Source organism: Anoplolepis gracilipes, chromosome 3 (assembly GCF_047496725.1).
Source record: "Anoplolepis gracilipes chromosome 3, ASM4749672v1, whole genome shotgun sequence".
Taxonomy (NCBI): Eukaryota; Metazoa; Arthropoda; class Insecta; order Hymenoptera; family Formicidae; genus Anoplolepis; species Anoplolepis gracilipes.
In genome coordinates this window covers 14,651,613-14,671,320 of record NC_132972.1, presented here as the reverse complement: position 1 = coordinate 14,671,320, position 19,708 = coordinate 14,651,613, and the positions used below count along the sequence as shown (strand labels likewise).

Genomic DNA, 19,708 nt, shown 5'->3' with positions numbered 1-19,708 from the left:
ATTCAAATCTTTTCAGCTTTTTCTTTAAATAAGAATATATTATACTGTATACTTATTTTTTTTTTAATATCACAATTAAGCTTTTAATTTTCGAAACTCCTATCGACTTGACGCAATTATCACAATATTTAAAATATTTAATGAATGACAAATCGTAACTAAATCGTAAGTTTAACTTACAATTATTTCAACTTGTAACGGTAATTAATTAAAATACAAATGAATGGAAAAGAGAATAATAATGTCCTATCTTCATAAATTTTAGCATATATAAATAAATTTGAAAAATATCCTTATTAAAATAGTGTTAGAATACTATTTTTTTATTTACTTTATTATTTTGAATAGTATGCTTATTATTTTTGGTGAACCTGATATCTGAGATGGAGTTTGACAATTCGATTATTCTTACTGCTTAGTTAATTGGAAAACATGTATGGATTTATTTTATACACGCTTATAAAATAGGCAAGATATTCTTGAGATCACGTTATCCCATATCGTTTCCGATTGCGCAAAGTTACCGCGTAACAGTATGTTAATTACAACAGGGTACGAATTTGCATCAATTCATTACGGCTGATGTTTTTGCAGAAACCAGTTCACAACCTACGTAATAATATCTTACCCATCTATGCGAAATTAATATGTGGTGTCTGGTGCGAGATTCACATCGCGTACGATCGCAAGCATAGCTATGAGAAATTCTGTGCATTTCCAGACGTTTCTATAGGATCTTGCATGCCTAACCATCTGACATATTCGAGTATATTCGGACGTCATATCTTTACTAGAATGTAAACCGATACAATAAACAGTGATGCAAAGGAAATTTTTCGATAAATGAGTTATTCACTAAATGATCATAAGTAGTAAAATTTATTTAAATTTATATCGAAAATCTTGAAAATCCTCAACTTTATCATTTTTAAAACTATATTTTTGTAACACCATCAGTTTCGAAATACATAATACTAATTTTTGCATGGATTTAAAATCTTATGTAACACTTTGGAGAAGATTTAATATTAATTCATCGTAGTCACAATAGGGATTTGAAGACAGTCGAAATTCAATCGAAATCAATCCGATATTTCTTCGATATAGCGGAAGGAGGGTTGAGTCGGTTTTATCTTGAACATTTGACTTAAAAATCTATTGGATCATGTAGTGGATACTTTGAAAAATAATTCTGATTTGTGCCTGATTTTTTGGAAAAAACAGTAAGAAAACCGGATATAAGTTCAAAGATCCAGGTGTAGACAGAAAGTTAAAATTATAATAAGTTAAAGTTAAATTTATGCTTTTAAATGTAAATACAATTAACTTTTCACCCTCAAAGTTACTAAATTTTATAAACTACATATAAAATTTAAAAATTTGATTTATTAATATCTCGAAATAATTTCTCTTTTATTTTTTTTAGCGAGTTTAAAAATTAAAAGGATAAAAGACCAATTTTTAAAAATCTACCCACATACAATATATCAAATATTACCGTGGTTAATCGCGTTTGCGCACGCAACAGATTTTAAACGAATAGAATTAATTACGAATTAAATAATTATAAATTAATGTGTTGCGATTGAATTGAATTCGAACATGGCTGCCAAATGGTTAATGCGTCGCGATCAGCGCGATGTGTCGGCGTCGGCATCGGATTAGCGCGAGTGTGTGCGATTATCGGTGGGAAATTGTACGTTCGGGGGCATTTAAATCCGGTCTCGTTGACAATGGACGCACCCGAAAAGTTATCCAGGCTCAAGCGGCACCGACATGTGCCACTTTTTCTCGTGTTCCATACAGATCGGTCTGTGCGAACGCGCACCCCGTTCCGCTTTTCTGCCCCTTCCCACATATAACACACCTACATACGAGACGGCGAACAATGCTGCTCGTCCGACACGCTTCTCTCCCGTCATCGTCCATCTCTTTTCACCCTACATGCATGACACATGTGCCGCGAACATACAATGGCAGGGCAGAGTAGAAACGACGATCCGACGAGTGGGCTGCGGGTAGCAAGAGATGAAAATTCGATCTTCCCTGGCTGACGTCGCCTAATTTATCCGATCATTTTTATGCAATGCGCGACTTTAATGACTCGTTAATAATAAGCGCAAGAAACTGTAATTTCAACGGATTCAATTTTTCATCCTATAATTAATCCAATTAGACCGCCTCAGTTGGAATAATATTGTAAACATTCTACAATTTTTTTGCCGGAATGTACACATTAAGAGCCGGTTGCTCCAATGTTGGGTAACTTTAATCTCGTTGGTAACTATATTTTCGTCTCTTTTTTCAGAACTTATCTGAAAGAAACGAAGATATAATTACCAACGAGATTAAAGTTACCCAACGTTAGAACAATCGGCCCTAAGTATGGCATAATATATACATATATTTTACTGGACTCATATCGTTTGTAATATATTGCTAACAATATTAATGTTTAATTAAAAAATTTACAATATATATATATATATATATATATATATATATATATATGTATTTTGTATTAAAATTTATCTATTTAATGAAATATATAGAACGCTACTTTCAGTGATATTGAAAATAAACAAGATACTTGATTAAAACGTCCTTTAAATTCCTCAACGACTGACCTACTTTTTAATTTCGAGATATATACTTGCCCTGAAAGATCATATGATATGACCGATATTATAAATATTTTTTTCCTTGACTATTTACTTCTTCAAAACGACGTATATCATCATTGCTTGATCATCGAAGTGGGCGTCGGTGAAATATATTGTAGTGCTTGCGGATGTACTTGTACTTAATAGCGACGCCGCGAAACATTTGGCAGCGCTCATGGATATTTCTTCCTCCCGCGTTCTTTGGCGTTTCGCCCTATCTATCTATGTAGTTCGATTGTGTTCTATCGCGCACGCGTCTCCTTATTCTTTTTATTCTTTCAATAGATGCATAGATACGTTCCGCATCGCGTACATACACGTGCGCCACGTTGGGGATTATGTGACTGATGCGATGACCTGCCATGCATATTGGTAATTGACGAAGGTAGTCGAGATTAGCTCCATGCATCGCACGTGTAAACCGATACCCGCTGCCAGATACGCGTTGTTGATTGATCGCAGCCAATCTTGCACGTGCGGTCCAACTCGGAGAATTTCGGATAGTCGACTTCGCTATCTCGCCTCGAATATATATATATATATATATATATATATACAGCTTTCCATTGCAGCTGGAACATTAGCATCTCGTATTATGACAAAAGAATATGACTAATAATTAAATATCTAAAAAATGTCAATACCTAATTTTAATACCCAGTTAATATAATAATTAATTAATAATAATTTCAATAGTAATCAATTATTTATTTGTAAAATTGTATAGTATATAGTAATATTCATATTAGTATGAAATTTTTTAGATATTTAATTTTGATAATACATTACATAACAAGTAAAAACATCATTGGTTTTAATAACACGTAATTGAGTATTATATAATATAAAAATGTAATATAAACTTATGATTAAGAGATGAACTTATTTTATTTGAATATGTATAAGCTTTTCAATTTTTTATAAAATATTTAATCATATAATATTATATATAAATTTTTAATTATATATGTTAAGTGCACACATTTCTTCATATTCTTAGAGCAGATTAAAGATTGTTTTAAGATAAGTTCAAACATCGTGTATAACTTCAAGGAATTTTTGAAATTGGATACTTATATATGTATGAAAAGGAATCTGTGCTATGTTTGTGTAGTGTGATTACATTTCATTGTTACGAATAAATAATTATTTTTGTTTAGCATTAAAATTTAACTCAGTATATTATATCTTTTTCAACTCATGTTTAAAACTGAATAAAAAATGCTTTTGATCTTATAATATATCACTCATTTGCCGATACTCGTGAATATAAACTAAATAAATCGCATTTTTATCTGATAATTAAAATTAATGAGATTAAAATATAAGATCAATTTTTGATGTTAAAGAAGAGCGAAAATATATCAAATATTTTATGTGTACCAAATTTAAAAAATAACAAATCGTTAAGGCATCGCGCCTGACAATGAGATAAATACAAACAACTTTGATATGTATATCCTTATGTATATGAAAGGATAAACAAGAAGACAGCAATCAATACTCGATGCAAAAGTATTTATCATAAATAGTTTTAACACACATTCGAAAAATTAAAAAAGGAGTCGTTATCTTTATTGCACTTTTATTAAAAGATCCTATATATACGTTTTTGTTATGCATCTAAACATAGATGTTATTCTATGTTTATTACTACAACATCCTGTTTATAACGATATTCGAATTTACCGAAATTATGTCGCTTTTTATCTTTGTTATGTTATGAAATTCGCGTTATCAAACGTGCTTTTGTATATCAATGCGTCCAGTTTAGTGCAATAGTAGTAAATATGCAACAATGCAACATGATCTACTTTTTAAGAAATTAATAAAGAGAGAAAGAGAACAAATTAAATTACAAAAAAATTAAATTAAATTAAAATCAATTTCATTAATTTTCTAAAAACATCTTAATTTTTTTCAATTTTATTAATTTTTCAAGTACAGCTGATTATATTTTAATGTCGGAATTTTTATAACTGAAAATTTCGACATTAAAATATAATCAGCTGTACTTGAAAAATTAATAAAATTGAAAAAAATTAAGATGTTTTGTAATTTAAATTAATTTGTTCTCTTTCTCTTTTTATGTTATAATACAGTATAGTTTCAATAAAATAATTATAATAATAATTTAAAGAATTGATTTTTGAAATAGAAAAAAAGAGTTAAATTTAAAAAATCACTAAAAGATATTAAATACACATTGTAAGATGTCGATATCAGTTATAAGGCACACAGGTTGATCTGTGTATTTCACGCAATGGCGCGCTACCTAGACGAAATATAAAAGTTGTATTACGTGTCCGCGTGTTACAGGCTGCAGCGAGGACGACGCAGGTGTCGTGGATACAAAGGTGGGCGGAGGTTGCGCGGGTGAAGCGCCAACCGCAGGAGGTGGCAATGCTGCCGGAGATGGAGGTGGTAGCGGTGGAACGCGCGGGGATGGTGGCGGCGACAGCGAGGGCGGATCATCCACGAAGCAGCAGCAGCAGCAGGGTGGCGAAAGATGCCCTCAGTGCGGCATCCTCTGTCGGGACGTTCGTGTCCTGCAGCATCATCTCGAGGACACGCACAAAACGTCCTATACCATCGATAAGCACGATCTCAACGCCCAGTTCTCCCAAGTGGTGAGTGATCGCGATGACCCGTCAAGGACACACTCGCTGCTCGGGGGCTTGGTTGTTCCCGTCCTGCGCGGGAACTTATCGATTATACCCCTCCAAAAGCGGGAGCCAGCTTTCGACTGAAAGGCGCCGCTTGTCTGCTTTTCGCACACAATTTTTGCGGAAAAGAGAGTAGGAATGTTTTTAAATAGAGTGATAGTATATATCAGGTGTGGATTAATCTTATTTTTCTATAGAAATCTCTGAATAGATATAACGCGTAAAATTGGAGTTTTAGCGTGATTAAAGTCTGTCAGAATGCAATTTACAAAATAAATAAATACACGTCTAAAGATCAGAAATTTTATTTAACTTATGTTATGAGAATATATTCTGGTGATGTGTCCAAATTATATAAATCATCATACATATATGTATATTTAACATTAGAGGTTTCCATAAGGAATAGAAAATTCATATTAAAAATCTATCTTGATATATTCTTGATCTATCTTGATATATGATCTCTTTTATGTAGCAATGTAAATTACATGATACTTCCTTGATAAAACAAATTATTTCGAAAATTAGTTGAATCAACGAATGTCATACGTATCAATTTTGTCGATATATTTTTTAAAGATAATATTTTTTAAAGTTATCTTAAATCTGAATCAGCTTTTCATAAATTAGTTAATATTATAAATCAGTTTTTTTATGAAAATATTGTGTGACCACACATATTGATTTATGCCTTTTCCGTAGTAAAAAGTTTGATAAGAATAAATAGATGTGACTCTATTTATTCTTATATACTACTCTATATAATATGAAATAAATAGAATAACAAACTAGCACATAAAAAACTTTCTTCAAAAAAGTTTAATTATACAAAGAATTTTTGAACGTTTTGAATCATCCCGTTTCAAATAATCTTCAGCAACTATCAGAATTACAAAATAACATATGTCGTAATGGAATGCATTCGAGTTTACGATTAGATTAAAATTACATATAAGATATCCAAAAAATCATGCTTTTATTCTATCTATTGAAAATTCTTAATTATTCCCAACAAATAACAAGCATAAATAGCAAGCCTTTAATTCAATTTGTTTGGGAATAAAATTTGAATTTATTTTTCAAATAGACATACGTCACAAAAAGAGTCACGTGAAAAATTAGTACAACACGTTAAAAAAAATAATTGACTTAATAAAAAGGAGACTAGGCTCACTAAGAAATATATTATTATATACTTATACAACTAATTATAATAAGCCGTTTAAATCTTATTGCAAAAAGTCACGGTTGTGCGGTTTTTATATTTGATTTTGATTTTGCGTCTGTGTTGGTTCTTCCATTGATGAATTACGTTTTTGTTATTTTTTGGTCTTACACTTTAAATTTTCATTATTCCATACTATTAAAATTTTTAAGTTATTTAATTTTAATTTTATTTTCCTCCAAAAAATTCTGGATAAAACTTTCTGGGAGGATAATGAATTTTCTTGATTGATCTTTGGAGTTATGCATGAGCACTAACAACATTAATTCTATCACTGAAGAAAGTTTAAGATAGAAATATTTATGTCAACAAATTATTATTGAATTTTGCGTTATTATTTTTATGCCATTTGCGACATATTTGTTTTATATAAATAATATATTTATGATTCATTAAAACTGTCGTGAATTATTTAATTTTTTATCTAATATACATACATCCATTATTTGATCTTTGAGCCTGTTTATTATACATATATATTTTATTTAATTATATATATATATAATTTAATAAAATAATAGACAAGCTCGAAGAGCAAATAATAGATGCCCAATACATATATATTGCAATTAATTTTTTCAATAATTCAACAGTCTTGCAAGGTGTGCAGTAAAACCTTTGCCAACGTCTACCGGTTACAAAGGCACATGATTAGTCATGACGAAAGTGCCGTTTTACGAAAGTTCAAGTGTCCTCATTGTGAGAAGGCCTTCAAGTTCAAGCATCATCTTAAGGTACTTTATTATTGTAATGATTTATTAGAATGCATAATATTATTTTTTTTATTTTAATATTGCATTATTTTTTTTTATTTTACATTTTATTTATTTTATATAATTAATATATTATAAAGTAACCATTTTTTATAATTTAATATTTATTTTTAATTTTTTACGTAAATTATTTTTTTTTCGTGCATTATCTTGAAATTTTACGATCTTAAATAATATCTGCTTTTAACTTAAAATTTGGCTTTTCCCTTACAGGAACACCTACGCATTCACAGCGGTGAGAAGCCATTCCAATGTAACAATTGCAGCAAACGTTTCTCTCATTCGGGTTCGTATTCGAGCCACATGACGGCAAAGAAGTGTTTGATAATGAATCTAAAAAAGTCAAGACAAAATACTATAAATAATGTCGATCGGGGACCGAAAAAGACGTATCAGCCGTTATCGGGACGACGCGAGGTTGATCTGCTGACAGCTAATAATAATACTTTCTTGCCGATCTTGCCGAAATTGTCACCTTCGGATTATCAGGAAATACAAAGGGAAGCTGCGGCAGGTAATATTGTCAATGTTTTTTTTAAATGTATTTTTAAATATATTAAAATCTTTTTTTATATCTTTATATTTACTTCTGTGCGTGTATGTTATTACATTTACGCACTCTCTCGTTGATTCTTTTATCTTTTACTTGTTGCGAATTTAATGGACGATTTAAAAAGCGCGCATTATAAATTATAAATTTTATACATCTTATGATTAGTTTTGAATACCTCAAACAAGATGTTAGTCGAGAAATTATGATAAATGATAACGTCCTTCGATATTTTTCCTAAAAAAAAAAAAAAAAAAAAAGATTTGTCGAAGAATTTATAAACGGAAGTTTAATAAAATACATTTCTCTATTTTCCTAAGTCTGATTTGTTTAATTATTTAGGTATTTATGACGTACCGACCTTGCTACCTCAGATGATTACGGGATACGGAAATTATATCTTGCAGTCTTCGATAGGCAAGTTGCTAAACCAATTGCACTCTAAGCGGCTCGACGAGATCGCCGAGCAGTTTGAGACGCATCGAGAAGTGATGAGTCCATCGACAGCGGATTCCGAGGGAACGGAAGGTACTGAAGGTAAAGAATCTCCCGCGCCAGCGGATCCAATGCAGAGTCTCGATGCTGTTCGGCGAATTCTGGAAACCGTAAATACTTCCGTGACGAAACAGCTACTTGAAGCAAATGTACGGAAGCTCTCCACGTCTCCGGCTACAATGAAGCGAGAGCTGGAGGAAGATTATCAGGTAATTACATTTAGCAAAAATCCTTATGTTAGTCTGTTTATATATTTGCGATAAACTTAAATGTATATACTTATAATAACAGTAACTTTTATAATTTTATAATTTTAAAAGTTAAAAAAGTAAGAAAAAATTAACTCTTGATAAATATGATATATTTAATAGGTACACAATTATATAATTTAGTTTACGAATCTGTGTAAAACTCTAATATCTATGTTATGTAAAAAATGTATTTTTTTCTTTTTGAAATGAAACTGATTTGAACATTAAAACTTATGTGTGCAGGATCAAGATAGCGAAATGTCTAGTGAGATGACACATTGTTCGGATTGGGCTGCATTAGATCAATATGACTCACAGAGTGAGGGTCTAGCTGCGAAATTAGAAAATGTCAATCATCCGACATCGAGATCAACCAGTAAGAGAAAAATGGAGGACAGTTCTGAGGTGGATTCGGAGGATGAGGATGAAGGCAACCACACTCACAACGACAACGGTAGAAGGGTTAGAGCTAGGTCGCTCATAGATGATGAACAATTGGCCATTCTGAAAGGTTACTACTCCATCAATCCGCGACCTAAAAAAGAGGAAATCATCATGATCGCTAATTGTATTAATTTTCCTACTCGCGTGGTACAGGTGCGCAAATTAAAAACATTAATTAATTATAATAATTTAAAAATTATTATAAGATTTCTCTATTAATAACTAATATTTAATAAATCTATAACAGTTAATCACTGCAACTGTCATACTATGTTTGAAACATACATACATACATATATATATATATATATATATATATATATATATATATATATATATATATATATATATATATATTATATATATATATATATATATATATTAGTTATTTATTTATTTATTTGTTTATTTATTTTGTAGGTTTGGTTTCAAAATTCTCGAGCCAGGGATCGAAGGGAATCAAAAATGCCACCGGCTTTGGTACCTTTAGCCCTGGGAAATCTAACTGTTGTCGAGCAGCCTTTGGATTTGTCTAAAAAGGAAGCACTTGTATCAACAACTATAGAAAGTGAAATATCGAGCAGAAATACCTCATCTCCTTGCGAGCAGAAGGACGATAATCCAGCTCCAAACGTTGACAACGATGACCTCGAGGATTCGCCTCTCGTTATAGACGAAGAGACTGCTACTGATCCTATTGAATCAAAACGTACGCCTACAAATGGAGAGATAATAACAAAGGTAATAATGAAAATAAAATATCAATCTAAACATTTTATATAAATGATATAATGCGTATCTCTTATATAATTTCGTTATCGTATATAATTCGTATATTATCTGTTAGAGTCAAAATCAAATAAATGCAAAAAGTGAAAGTGAAGCTGCACCTCAGTTGGAAACAACCCCTGTAACAACAGAAACCGAGCAAGGTCTTTATTCCTGTGATCGGTGTGACAAAACATTTTCCAAACACAGTTCTCTTATGAGACACAAGTATGAACATTCCGGTCAGTATACTATTATCTTTATTGTTATCGCGATCTCAACGGGAGTCATTCATTATTCAATTTAAAAATAATTTATCTTTAATTCTTCTTTTTACAATTTTTTACTTTTTCAATGTTCAATTAAGAACCCGGGAAAAAAAGTTGGCCATATATGGTTTTTGTCAATATTTGATCATGTCTTACCAATATAGTCATATATGATATTATATGATAATTAAATAAAATCATATGATATATATGTGATTTTATTTAATTATTATATTATCATATATAACTATATTTGGCAAGATATGCTCAAATATTGACAAAATCCATATATGGCCAATTTTATATGGACTTTTTTTTCCCAGGAATATTTAATATATTTAATATATTGAAAAATAAGATTCTATTAATTATATTAGTAAGATTGAAAACTTATAAATAAGATTTATATTGATATTTCCGGTTTTTTTTTTAATTTATCGCAAGAAATTTTATTTTTTCAATCTTGATGATTCGTTTCTAACAAATTTAAAAACGCTTATTATGTTTTGAAATTTGTTACGAATACTTATTGTTAAGAATAAATGTTAACGAAATTGATAAATATTAGGGCAAAGGCCGTACAAATGCGTGGAGTGTCCAAGAGCGTTCAAGCACAAGCATCATCTAACTGAACACAAGCGGCTGCATAGCGGCGAAAAACCTTTCCAGTGCTCCAAGTGCCTCAAGCGCTTCTCTCACTCCGGCTCCTATAGTCAGCATATGAATCATCGTTACTCTTATTGCAAGCCCTACAGAGAATAGAAATATTCCACTTGCTCATCCAAAGCTTGCTCGCTTACCTAGATATAATGTATGCAGTTCTTTCTCTTTTTTACATTTAGAACTTCTCTCTTTTGTGCGAATTTTTCCTCCGAGATTTTCCTCGTCTTATAAGAAAACGCTAGAACGCCTTCATACTTTCTTCTCACTTAAACTTTAAAGGGAGCGCGACATTTCACAGGAGGCTATAATATATATATAAGATGCTACGCGCGACATCACATTACAAAGCCATAGCCCATGGCATTTTATTGATGATCGGTTCGTACTTTGAAAAAAAGAGAAACCTGAAAATGGTTTAAGCGATAGGAGAAATCGAAAATGGTTGAAATGTATGTTAGAATTTGTGATTGAGATATGAAAGACGTTCGCAATGTCTCTCTTGTATCGTCTGTGTGTGTGTGTGTGTGTGTGTTTGTGTGTGTGTCAACCGGTTTTAGATTTTAAAAAAAGAAACAATACCGGTGAATATGAAATAGAAATGAAAAGAAACTACTCGTGGTAAGTGGCGTTGACAAATAAACCAAACGCATGTAACGGTACCAAAAAAGCATAATGCAATAATCTATTATATATATATTATATAATATACATAATATTTTAGTATTTTTATTAACAAAATATTATATATACCATGACAATAATAAAAAACTAATTAATGTACAAATTTGTTAGCCACGTCCGTATGGAGAGCGCGATATCCATTCGTAAAAATAATAATAATAATATACGAGCTAGGTTCAACGATCAAAACGGTCAGTGATAAGAAAAATGTTCATCTTTTAAATAAAGTGACGTCATGTTGTATCTCAACAAGTAATTTCTAAAACTTAAGTACCAAAGATATAATTCGGATTTGTGAGAATGGAGATCGCGCGTAGTGTAAAACGAGTGTAATACTCGTTTTACATAGGTAAAGATAAAGATATATTGAGTTCATCGAATCAAATATATCTGAAGTACAGCTGTTAATTGAGCTTAACATTAAAAGACTTCGTCAGACGTAAAGACGAAGATTAGAATCTCATGTTCCGCCTCTTTACAATGAATAACTTCACTCGACGAAAAAAGGCTATTATTATATTACTATTATTATTATACATTACTGTATATGTAGAAAGAGAGAAAGAGAGAGAAACATGGAATTTAAGGGCCATGCGGGTCGGTGATTGATGTCATGCGAGAACTATTCTTTTAAACTCTATTGTACTTACAAGGTGATAACAAGTTAATGACAAGTTGACGTGTTATTTCTATAACACAACGTGATTATTATTTGAGACGATGCTGATACGTAGTACATCGTGAAACGCGTTACACATTCCGCGAGGATCCGTTTCTCAGGGCCTCTTCATTTTATTTATCACTTCTTCCTCTTGCAACGAATAACGCCGCGTGGCACCTTTCATCGAAATCCCGATTTTGTTTCTGCAATATAGCACAAACAATTTCCTGGTGTGTGCGACATGTGTGTTTCATTTGGGAAGCCCGTAGATCAATAGTTTCTATAGACCTGAAGAATATAGAAATCCGAAAGACATTTATAAAAGTTTTAAAAGGAATATCCAAAGAATTAGATTGTCTTTGCGTATCTTTGTATTTGAAAATACAAAAATGTCTTGTATTTTGATGTTCTGTGCAAGAAGTTTTTGTATTGAAAATCCAAAGATTTGTGTGTTGAAAAGGTGCGACGAAAAATAATGTGCATCAAACCTCGCAATAATCTTTTCACCGAAATCCGAGGCCCGAATAACCATAACACCTAAATATGATATTAAATGCTTCCAACATTGTACTATTAAAATTATTATATTATGACGTTTATATGATTTTATTCGTTCGGACGCGTATAGATAAGAACGTATATTATATATATACATATATATATATACTCTACAGATTGATAATACTCGAGAATGTATTTTATAACAGTTTATGCGTCTTTTTATTTACACGAGTACTACAAGTGATAAGTGATATTGTTATTGATAAAGAAAGATGAGAAAGAAATATGAGATACAGATATTACCGTATTATTGAAATTTTGTGCCAGTGTGTATATGGCATACGGCAAACCGGTACGTCCTTGACGTTTCGTGTGTGTAGAAGCTTCGGTTATCCGCGACAGGCATCGTGTTTACCACTACCACGAAAGAAAAAAAAAAGAAAGATAAAAAAATGTGCAGATATAATGCTTATAATACTCATTTATTATAGTGTTAATATATGATTATATAAGAAATATATTTTTATATAATTATAATATAATATTATACGGATACGAGATAGTACACTAATCGATCGAACAGCGGCTAATTCAGCTGCAACGGATCTCTTCCTTACATCCGACACATAGAATTATCGTAATTTCTCTTTAATGGTGCGAAAAAACTATTCTCGCTCGTTCCCCTTCTTTACAGTCTGCAATATGCAACGATTCTTAATCGCATTTTATTTAGTTACAAGCGACAAGTCGTTCCTAACTGTATCTACTCGTTAGTAAAAATATTCAATGCGTATTTTAAATATAGACATTTCGTTCCTCAATGTGTTTATTTTTTATTTTTTTTTTTTTATTTTATTAATATTTAACTTAATTTCCTTCAGTCTCTTGTAACTTCTGCGTCTCGTTTCTTTTGAGTACGATAATCGAATCGTTCGAATTGTTTTGTGCTTTGTATTTATATTAAGAATGGAAGGTAATATAATTTCGATGAGTTTTAGTTTATATAATTTTAAGCTCAATGAAATTATATTGTCAACCCTCAATTAAAATCTTCGCTTTTCGAGTAACTTTCTAAGTGACTTCACGACCAACAACGGGTTAGGACATCAGGAGGGAAAGATGGAAACTTACGAAGACAATATTATATAAATATATATATATATACGTATATAGATAATATATATAAAGTATTATATTATATTACATTTCTCTCTCCTCTGATTCGGGAGCTTTTGCGACCCGCTTGCCTCAATATATGTACGTACTACTGAATAACGAAAAAAAAAACTTATGTAAGTCGCGCCAGCTTTTGTGCATCGATATTATCTCCCGAACGAACAATAATGAGATAAAACCAAAGAAAAGCAACAGCGAAGATAATAAATAAAAAGATAATAAGCGGAAAAAGGAAAAGATAAGAGCGATGAAAATTGTTATGATTGTTGAAGCAACGATTTAATAAGCACCATACGATGCCTTCCGTGAACGACCGAGCTTGCCTAGTGTTGCCAAGATAAATGAAAAATTACATAAACGTTAGTGCGACATCGTTGTCAAGAGCAGAATTACCTTCACGATACTTCTTGATTAGTCCATCCACACTTTTATTTTCGTTAGAGTATAATTGTAAAGAATAAAATAATAAAAGTTTTCCTGATAATATTAATTTAAAAAAACATAGCAAAAGGATACCCCTTTTCTTCCACTCCTTTTCTACTTTTCCTCCTCTTTTTTTCTCTTCTCTTTTTCCACTTTCCTTCCTTCCTTATATTCTGCAAAATAAATCGTGGATCGACTATACATATAAGGAGTTTCGCGAAGCGTGAACGAAAATTTTCAGATTTATTGTACTCAATGAATTCTACATGGTCACGCCATTGAGCTTTTCATTGACATATGCCAAAAATAAATTGTATATATTATATATATAAATACTCGAAAACAAAAAAATACCGCAGACAATAATGTACCGTTTCTTTTTTAGAGATTAGACGGCGTAAACATATTATACTATAGTATACATAAATATATATAAATATTGTAGACGTATATAAAAAAAGATAAATTTACTATAAAGTGGCATATATATACTATATACACAATTGTGTATATAATATATATTATACATGTATATATATATATATATATATATATATATATATATATATATATATATATATATATATGTATATATACACACACAAAATTACATTTAATTGCCAGGAATAGCGATGTGGATATTATTGTAATACGACGAAGTGTGAACGTATTCGAACGAGAGATAATTTGAAAGGCTCTTTTTGGCGATGTAGTGCCTGTTGCGCAAGCTCCGATATAATTTTATAATTAATATGTAATTAATGATAAAAAACAAATGATTTTTAAAATTCGTCATGCAACTAATTCCGTAGAATTTATCGTAATATTTGCAAGATAAATTGTGTCAAAATTTTCCCTAATTTTTCTTTGATTGATGTTTCTGAATTAATTTTATGATAAAATCAGGGATAATTACACCAACACATATACATATAAATGCATAAGTTTTAAAATCTACTGTTTTACCAAGGAAAATGAGCTTCAAAGATTTCAAGTCCGTTTTCTTTGGAACCGGAAAAAGCTACACCCTGAAAGTTATATATTTGCAATCTACTCGTAATTATCTTTGGTTTTATCATAAAATTAATTAGGAAATCGATTAAAGAAAAAATAGGGAATATCGCTGGTAGCAACTTTGTCTTTGGTACTTTTAAAATATGCTATTGTTGAATTAACAATTTTTTAAAGCTTTACATATTTTCACATGTTGAAATACTTAAAAATTATAATCAGAGTACATAATAACTAGAATTATTTGTACACACATAGTGATAATTTAATTTATACCATATCTATTCAAGAACATTTTGTATAATTAATTATACAAAAATAATTATTAATAGTAAATTCTCAAAAATTGTTTTCAAATTTTAATTTGCTTTATTTTTCTTATCAAACGAATTAATATAATTCTCCATTTTTTATTTTATATTTAAAATTAAAAATATATATTTAATATATATTTTAAATAAAATAAATAATAAAGTATTGAATTTAAATAATGAAAGAATATCTATCTGTGTTTGTATGCAAAAGTTTCTTTCACTGTCTTTTATAAATTAAATAATTAATTTCGTTCATAAAATGTTCAATACAAAAACACCGTTAAAAAATATTCTACACATTAAAAGTGATATTCATCTATCTCGAAAATATATTTACGCATTTTTGATAAAAGTAACGATTCACCTTTGATAAATTCTAGTTATGACTCTGATATTTTTGCAGACAATATTATTGTAACTGCGTAGGATTTCCGGTATTACTCAAATAGTCCACAATTTTATGTTTAAAACGCAAGAAACGTTTTATTTTATTTTTATTTTTTTGTGGCTGAAATAAATATTGTTCTCTGTAAAAAAGAAGTACTAAAATTAATACCCAAATTAATCTAACGAAGGACGATCCTACTGAAATTTGATCGTCGGCGATGGGCATTTGAGACGCGTATAATGACATAAATTAACTGATATAATTAATATAAATTAATTAATTGATATATCGTGAATTATATAATCGATATGCGGAGATTCTTGCGCTGCGCTCACTATGTCGTTGACTTTCGCGGCACTAACGATTCAACGGGCCGAGATCGCCGTGAGGCCCATGGGACGACGGTAGGGAAAGAGAGGAAATAAATAAAAAAAAAAAAAAATAATGTATGTGAGACATGAAGTTCCATCCATAATAAATAAATGAAAATATTATACAGTTAGGCCGACTTTTCCGCCAGTTCGTGCCTTTTTTCTGCAGGGAGAGAGAGCGAGAGAGAGTGCAGTTTGGGAATCTAATAATCTAATAATATATGCTACGATGTAATCGCGCGATAACAAGAAAGTGTGTGTGAGAGAGAGAGAGAGAGAGAGAGCGAAAGAGTAAATTAGCCAGTTTAAAAAGCCAGTTTTAAAGAATAAAAATAAGAAAAATAAAAGATAGAAAAAATTAAAAAAAAAAACGAGGAAATAATGCGAGAAACTGAAAACGCAGAAACCGATGCGCAAAAAGAACGATCGAAACACATGTTATGAACGCAAGAAAAAAAATAGTAAAAACATACTGGATTTTATTACATAATATATATTTTCGGAAAACGCGCTGCGGTACTCGTATTCTTTCAATTAAAAAAAAAAAAAAAAAAAGTAATAATAAAAAAAAACGCGGGGGATAAACTAAGTGGTAAAGAAAAGACGTGCGTGAATCGTACATGTTTACACGCACGAACGCGAGAGAAGTAGAGCGAAGTATAGAGTGTGAGAAGAGAAAACTATAGCAATTGTTGAACATTCGTTAAATTGTCCTCGTTTCACGATGTAATAAAGGCTATTTTACTTTGATGTTTCGCTGTTGTTTCCTGTATCGATCGATAACCCTAAAATGTATGAGTACAAAAGCATGCACGATTTTTGAATAATCAGCTAAAACACAAAATACAGATAGAACATATGAGTAACGTAAAAAGATACAGCATGTTATATTTCATCAATATGATACGAGATTGAAAGCATTAAAGAGTAGAAGTATATGTATTAACTAAACAATAGGTATATTTTACCATTAATAATATCACAACATTTACATTTTTCCTGAGATTTAACATTTTTTTATATCCGACCCCAAGTGTAGTTTGCACATAATTTTATTTATTTAAAAATGTACAATTTGTTTTTTTTAATAAAACATTAAAGTGTAACAATGGTCTTTATTCCAAATTTAAGAAAATTAATCTTAAAGATACTGGAGATTAAATATTTACTTAATAAAGTCAGTTATTAAATTCTAAGGCAAGAGAATTAATTTAGAATAATTTTCTCAAATTCTTATAAAGACACAAGTTAAATTACTGTTGTACTAAAGCCTACAATCTTCTATTATCTTTGTACACGTTTTAATTAACTATACAACCAATCTCAAAGAGAATAACGGGCTCAAGTCTCAAGGTATAACATTAACAATGAGAATTCATGACTAATATTTAATTACATAGCTAGTTTTAGACATTGAATATCGACCGCGTCGCCCTTGTATCTATTTAACTGCCGCAATAGATGCAGTTTCGGTTGCTTGCAATGTGTTGTATGCAGCTCGTACGATGTGCACATGTTCAATAAGATAGGTTCTTGCAGACTTTTCAGTGGATTTCTATTGACGACGCTCTCAAACAACCACACAGCCGCTCTCAACTGGCCGGTGTACAACAAACACACCGCCATGTTATTAATCAACATTACATTGGACGGATCCATCGCCGATGCCGACTGAAAGTAATTGTAAGCTTCTTGAAAGGCATTCTGTGCGACTGCCATTAGTCCGTTGTCCACTAGTTCTCGGACACTTGTTGTCTTCTCCTCCTTATTACCACGAACGAGAAACTTTTCCGCCGCTGAGACATCGCCGAGAAACAAATGCACTCTTCCTATGGCCGATCTCAAGATACCTATCTGTTCCGCAGTCCAATCTGGCAGTTTGCACAGATCCTCTAGTATCTCTATCGCAAGAATATAGTTTCTCATACCAATAGCACAGTTTATAATGGAAATGAGAAGTCTGGATCTTCTGGCTGTCCACAATTTCACGGCCTCGTGCTGATCAGACTCACTGATTTTGTGTGTTCCTTCGCCATTAAGACCAGCTTGGAAATTAGCTATAATCTGATGGACGGTTGCTAAAAGTTTATACAAATTATCTAACGCTTGTTTTGTTTTATCGTAATACGAAGGAATCTCCGCCAACAATAATCTGAAAGCGAACGATGCCATAGAGCCTGGTCTGGTACCATATAATTCTGGGTAGAAGGTGAAATACATGTCGGGCTTATCGAGATTACCAAACGACTTCGATTCGTTTTCCAGTACCTCCATCTGTCTCAATTTGACCAACAGCGAGAGTCTCGTATACCAAAGCTGCAAAGAATGAGGTGTATGCTTGCTAGGTTGATTGATCTTACCGTAACCTTGGGCATAGATAGCCAGTAGTCTGCCGGACAGATTGACCGCCGCTCTGTAACAACCGGCCTGTATCAGATTCCTTAACCCGCGTTCATCCTGTGTTACGTCGGACGCCGTGAGCACATTCCGATGGATGTTCTCATCCTCGCCCAAAAAGTGATTAGATGCATTCTTGATCAAATCAGGCATGTCACCTTGCACGGCTAGTCCGGGCATAGTGAGATTCTCACGCTCCAGGTGACTGGCGCCAGCTGCGGAGGTCGCGAGTGACCGTAGTATCTTTCGCGTATGATCCGATGGTATCCAAGCATCTCGGTGCGCGTCGCTCAACGCATTGTGTTCGACTCGATCAACTGTCGCGTCCAACAGCAAAGGCGTAGATGTTTGTACGGTCACGTCAAAAGAACTTGTCGACGCAACGTCACACAAGGGTCCGTAGTCTGAAATCAGGCCTACAGGGATTGATTGTACGTCGAAAAAGTCGGACTTTTTTGGCACGACGATTTCGTCAAAGATCTTAGGCGTTGCGTTGTTGAAATAACAATTTATATCCATATCTCTGCCTTCTGTATCCCCATCTTTTGATTTAGACATCGTTGCATTTTCTTCTGCCATTTCTTTCTTTCTCTTTCTATTTCATTTAGGTTACAATGAAGTTATCTTATTCCAAGTGTTGAGTATGATTTACTACCTAAGGAATTCTAATTTTTGAAGAAAAGTATTGTTAAATAAGAGAGATAAAATACTTATCAAACTTGAGAGAAAAAAAGTTTTTCTTCTTACCTGCATATATAAGTATTTTTTTTTCTCTATCTCCTATCCCAATTTTTCCGTAAGAATCTTCGAAATTACCGTAGCAAATGATATTTCATTTCATTGTGTCCAATTTATTAGAACTTTAATCATTGTTATATATTGAGAACAGAAGATTACAAAAATTGAGGTTATATGTATCAACCTGTACACTATACGCTATACGTCAACTTTTGACAGTAGAGATATCAAACAGATACAAGATCAAAAGAGAAACACGAGAGAGGTCACGTCACTT

The 19,708-nt window shown here is 31.6% G+C and overlaps 2 protein-coding genes across 2 annotated transcripts in view; one reads left to right on the top strand and one right to left on the bottom strand.

Moving 5' to 3' along the window:
* The window catches only part of Zfh1 (Zn finger homeodomain 1), a 27,988-nt gene extending 10,942 nt beyond the window's left edge, over window positions 1-17,046 (top strand). Inside the window, exons 2-9 of the mRNA XM_072889250.1 lie at window positions 4,983-5,293; window positions 7,151-7,291; window positions 7,544-7,844; window positions 8,223-8,584; window positions 8,870-9,223; window positions 9,491-9,811; window positions 9,918-10,080; window positions 10,676-17,046. Of these exons, the coding sequence (XP_072745351.1) occupies window positions 4,983-5,293; window positions 7,151-7,291; window positions 7,544-7,844; window positions 8,223-8,584; window positions 8,870-9,223; window positions 9,491-9,811; window positions 9,918-10,080; window positions 10,676-10,869 (2,147 nt within the window). The 3' untranslated portion in view covers window positions 10,870-17,046. The remainder of the gene's footprint in view (window positions 1-4,982; window positions 5,294-7,150; window positions 7,292-7,543; window positions 7,845-8,222; window positions 8,585-8,869; window positions 9,224-9,490; window positions 9,812-9,917; window positions 10,081-10,675) is intronic.
* On the bottom strand, window positions 16,776-19,708 carry LOC140664266 (trafficking protein particle complex subunit 12). The gene is made up of 2 exons (XM_072889251.1): window positions 19,441-19,708; window positions 16,776-19,358 (listed from the first exon to the last, which is right to left on the bottom strand). Exon 2 carries the CDS (start codon window positions 19,270-19,272, stop codon window positions 17,689-17,691), a length of 1,584 nt encoding a protein of 527 aa, XP_072745352.1. The 5' UTR covers window positions 19,273-19,358; window positions 19,441-19,708; the 3' UTR covers window positions 16,776-17,688.

Bases quoted from the DNA above. Each gene is read 5' to 3' on its own strand.
- LOC140664266 (XM_072889251.1), bottom strand. From the start codon at position 19,272: ATGGCAGAAGAAAATGCAACGATGTCTAAATCAAAAGATGGGGATACA.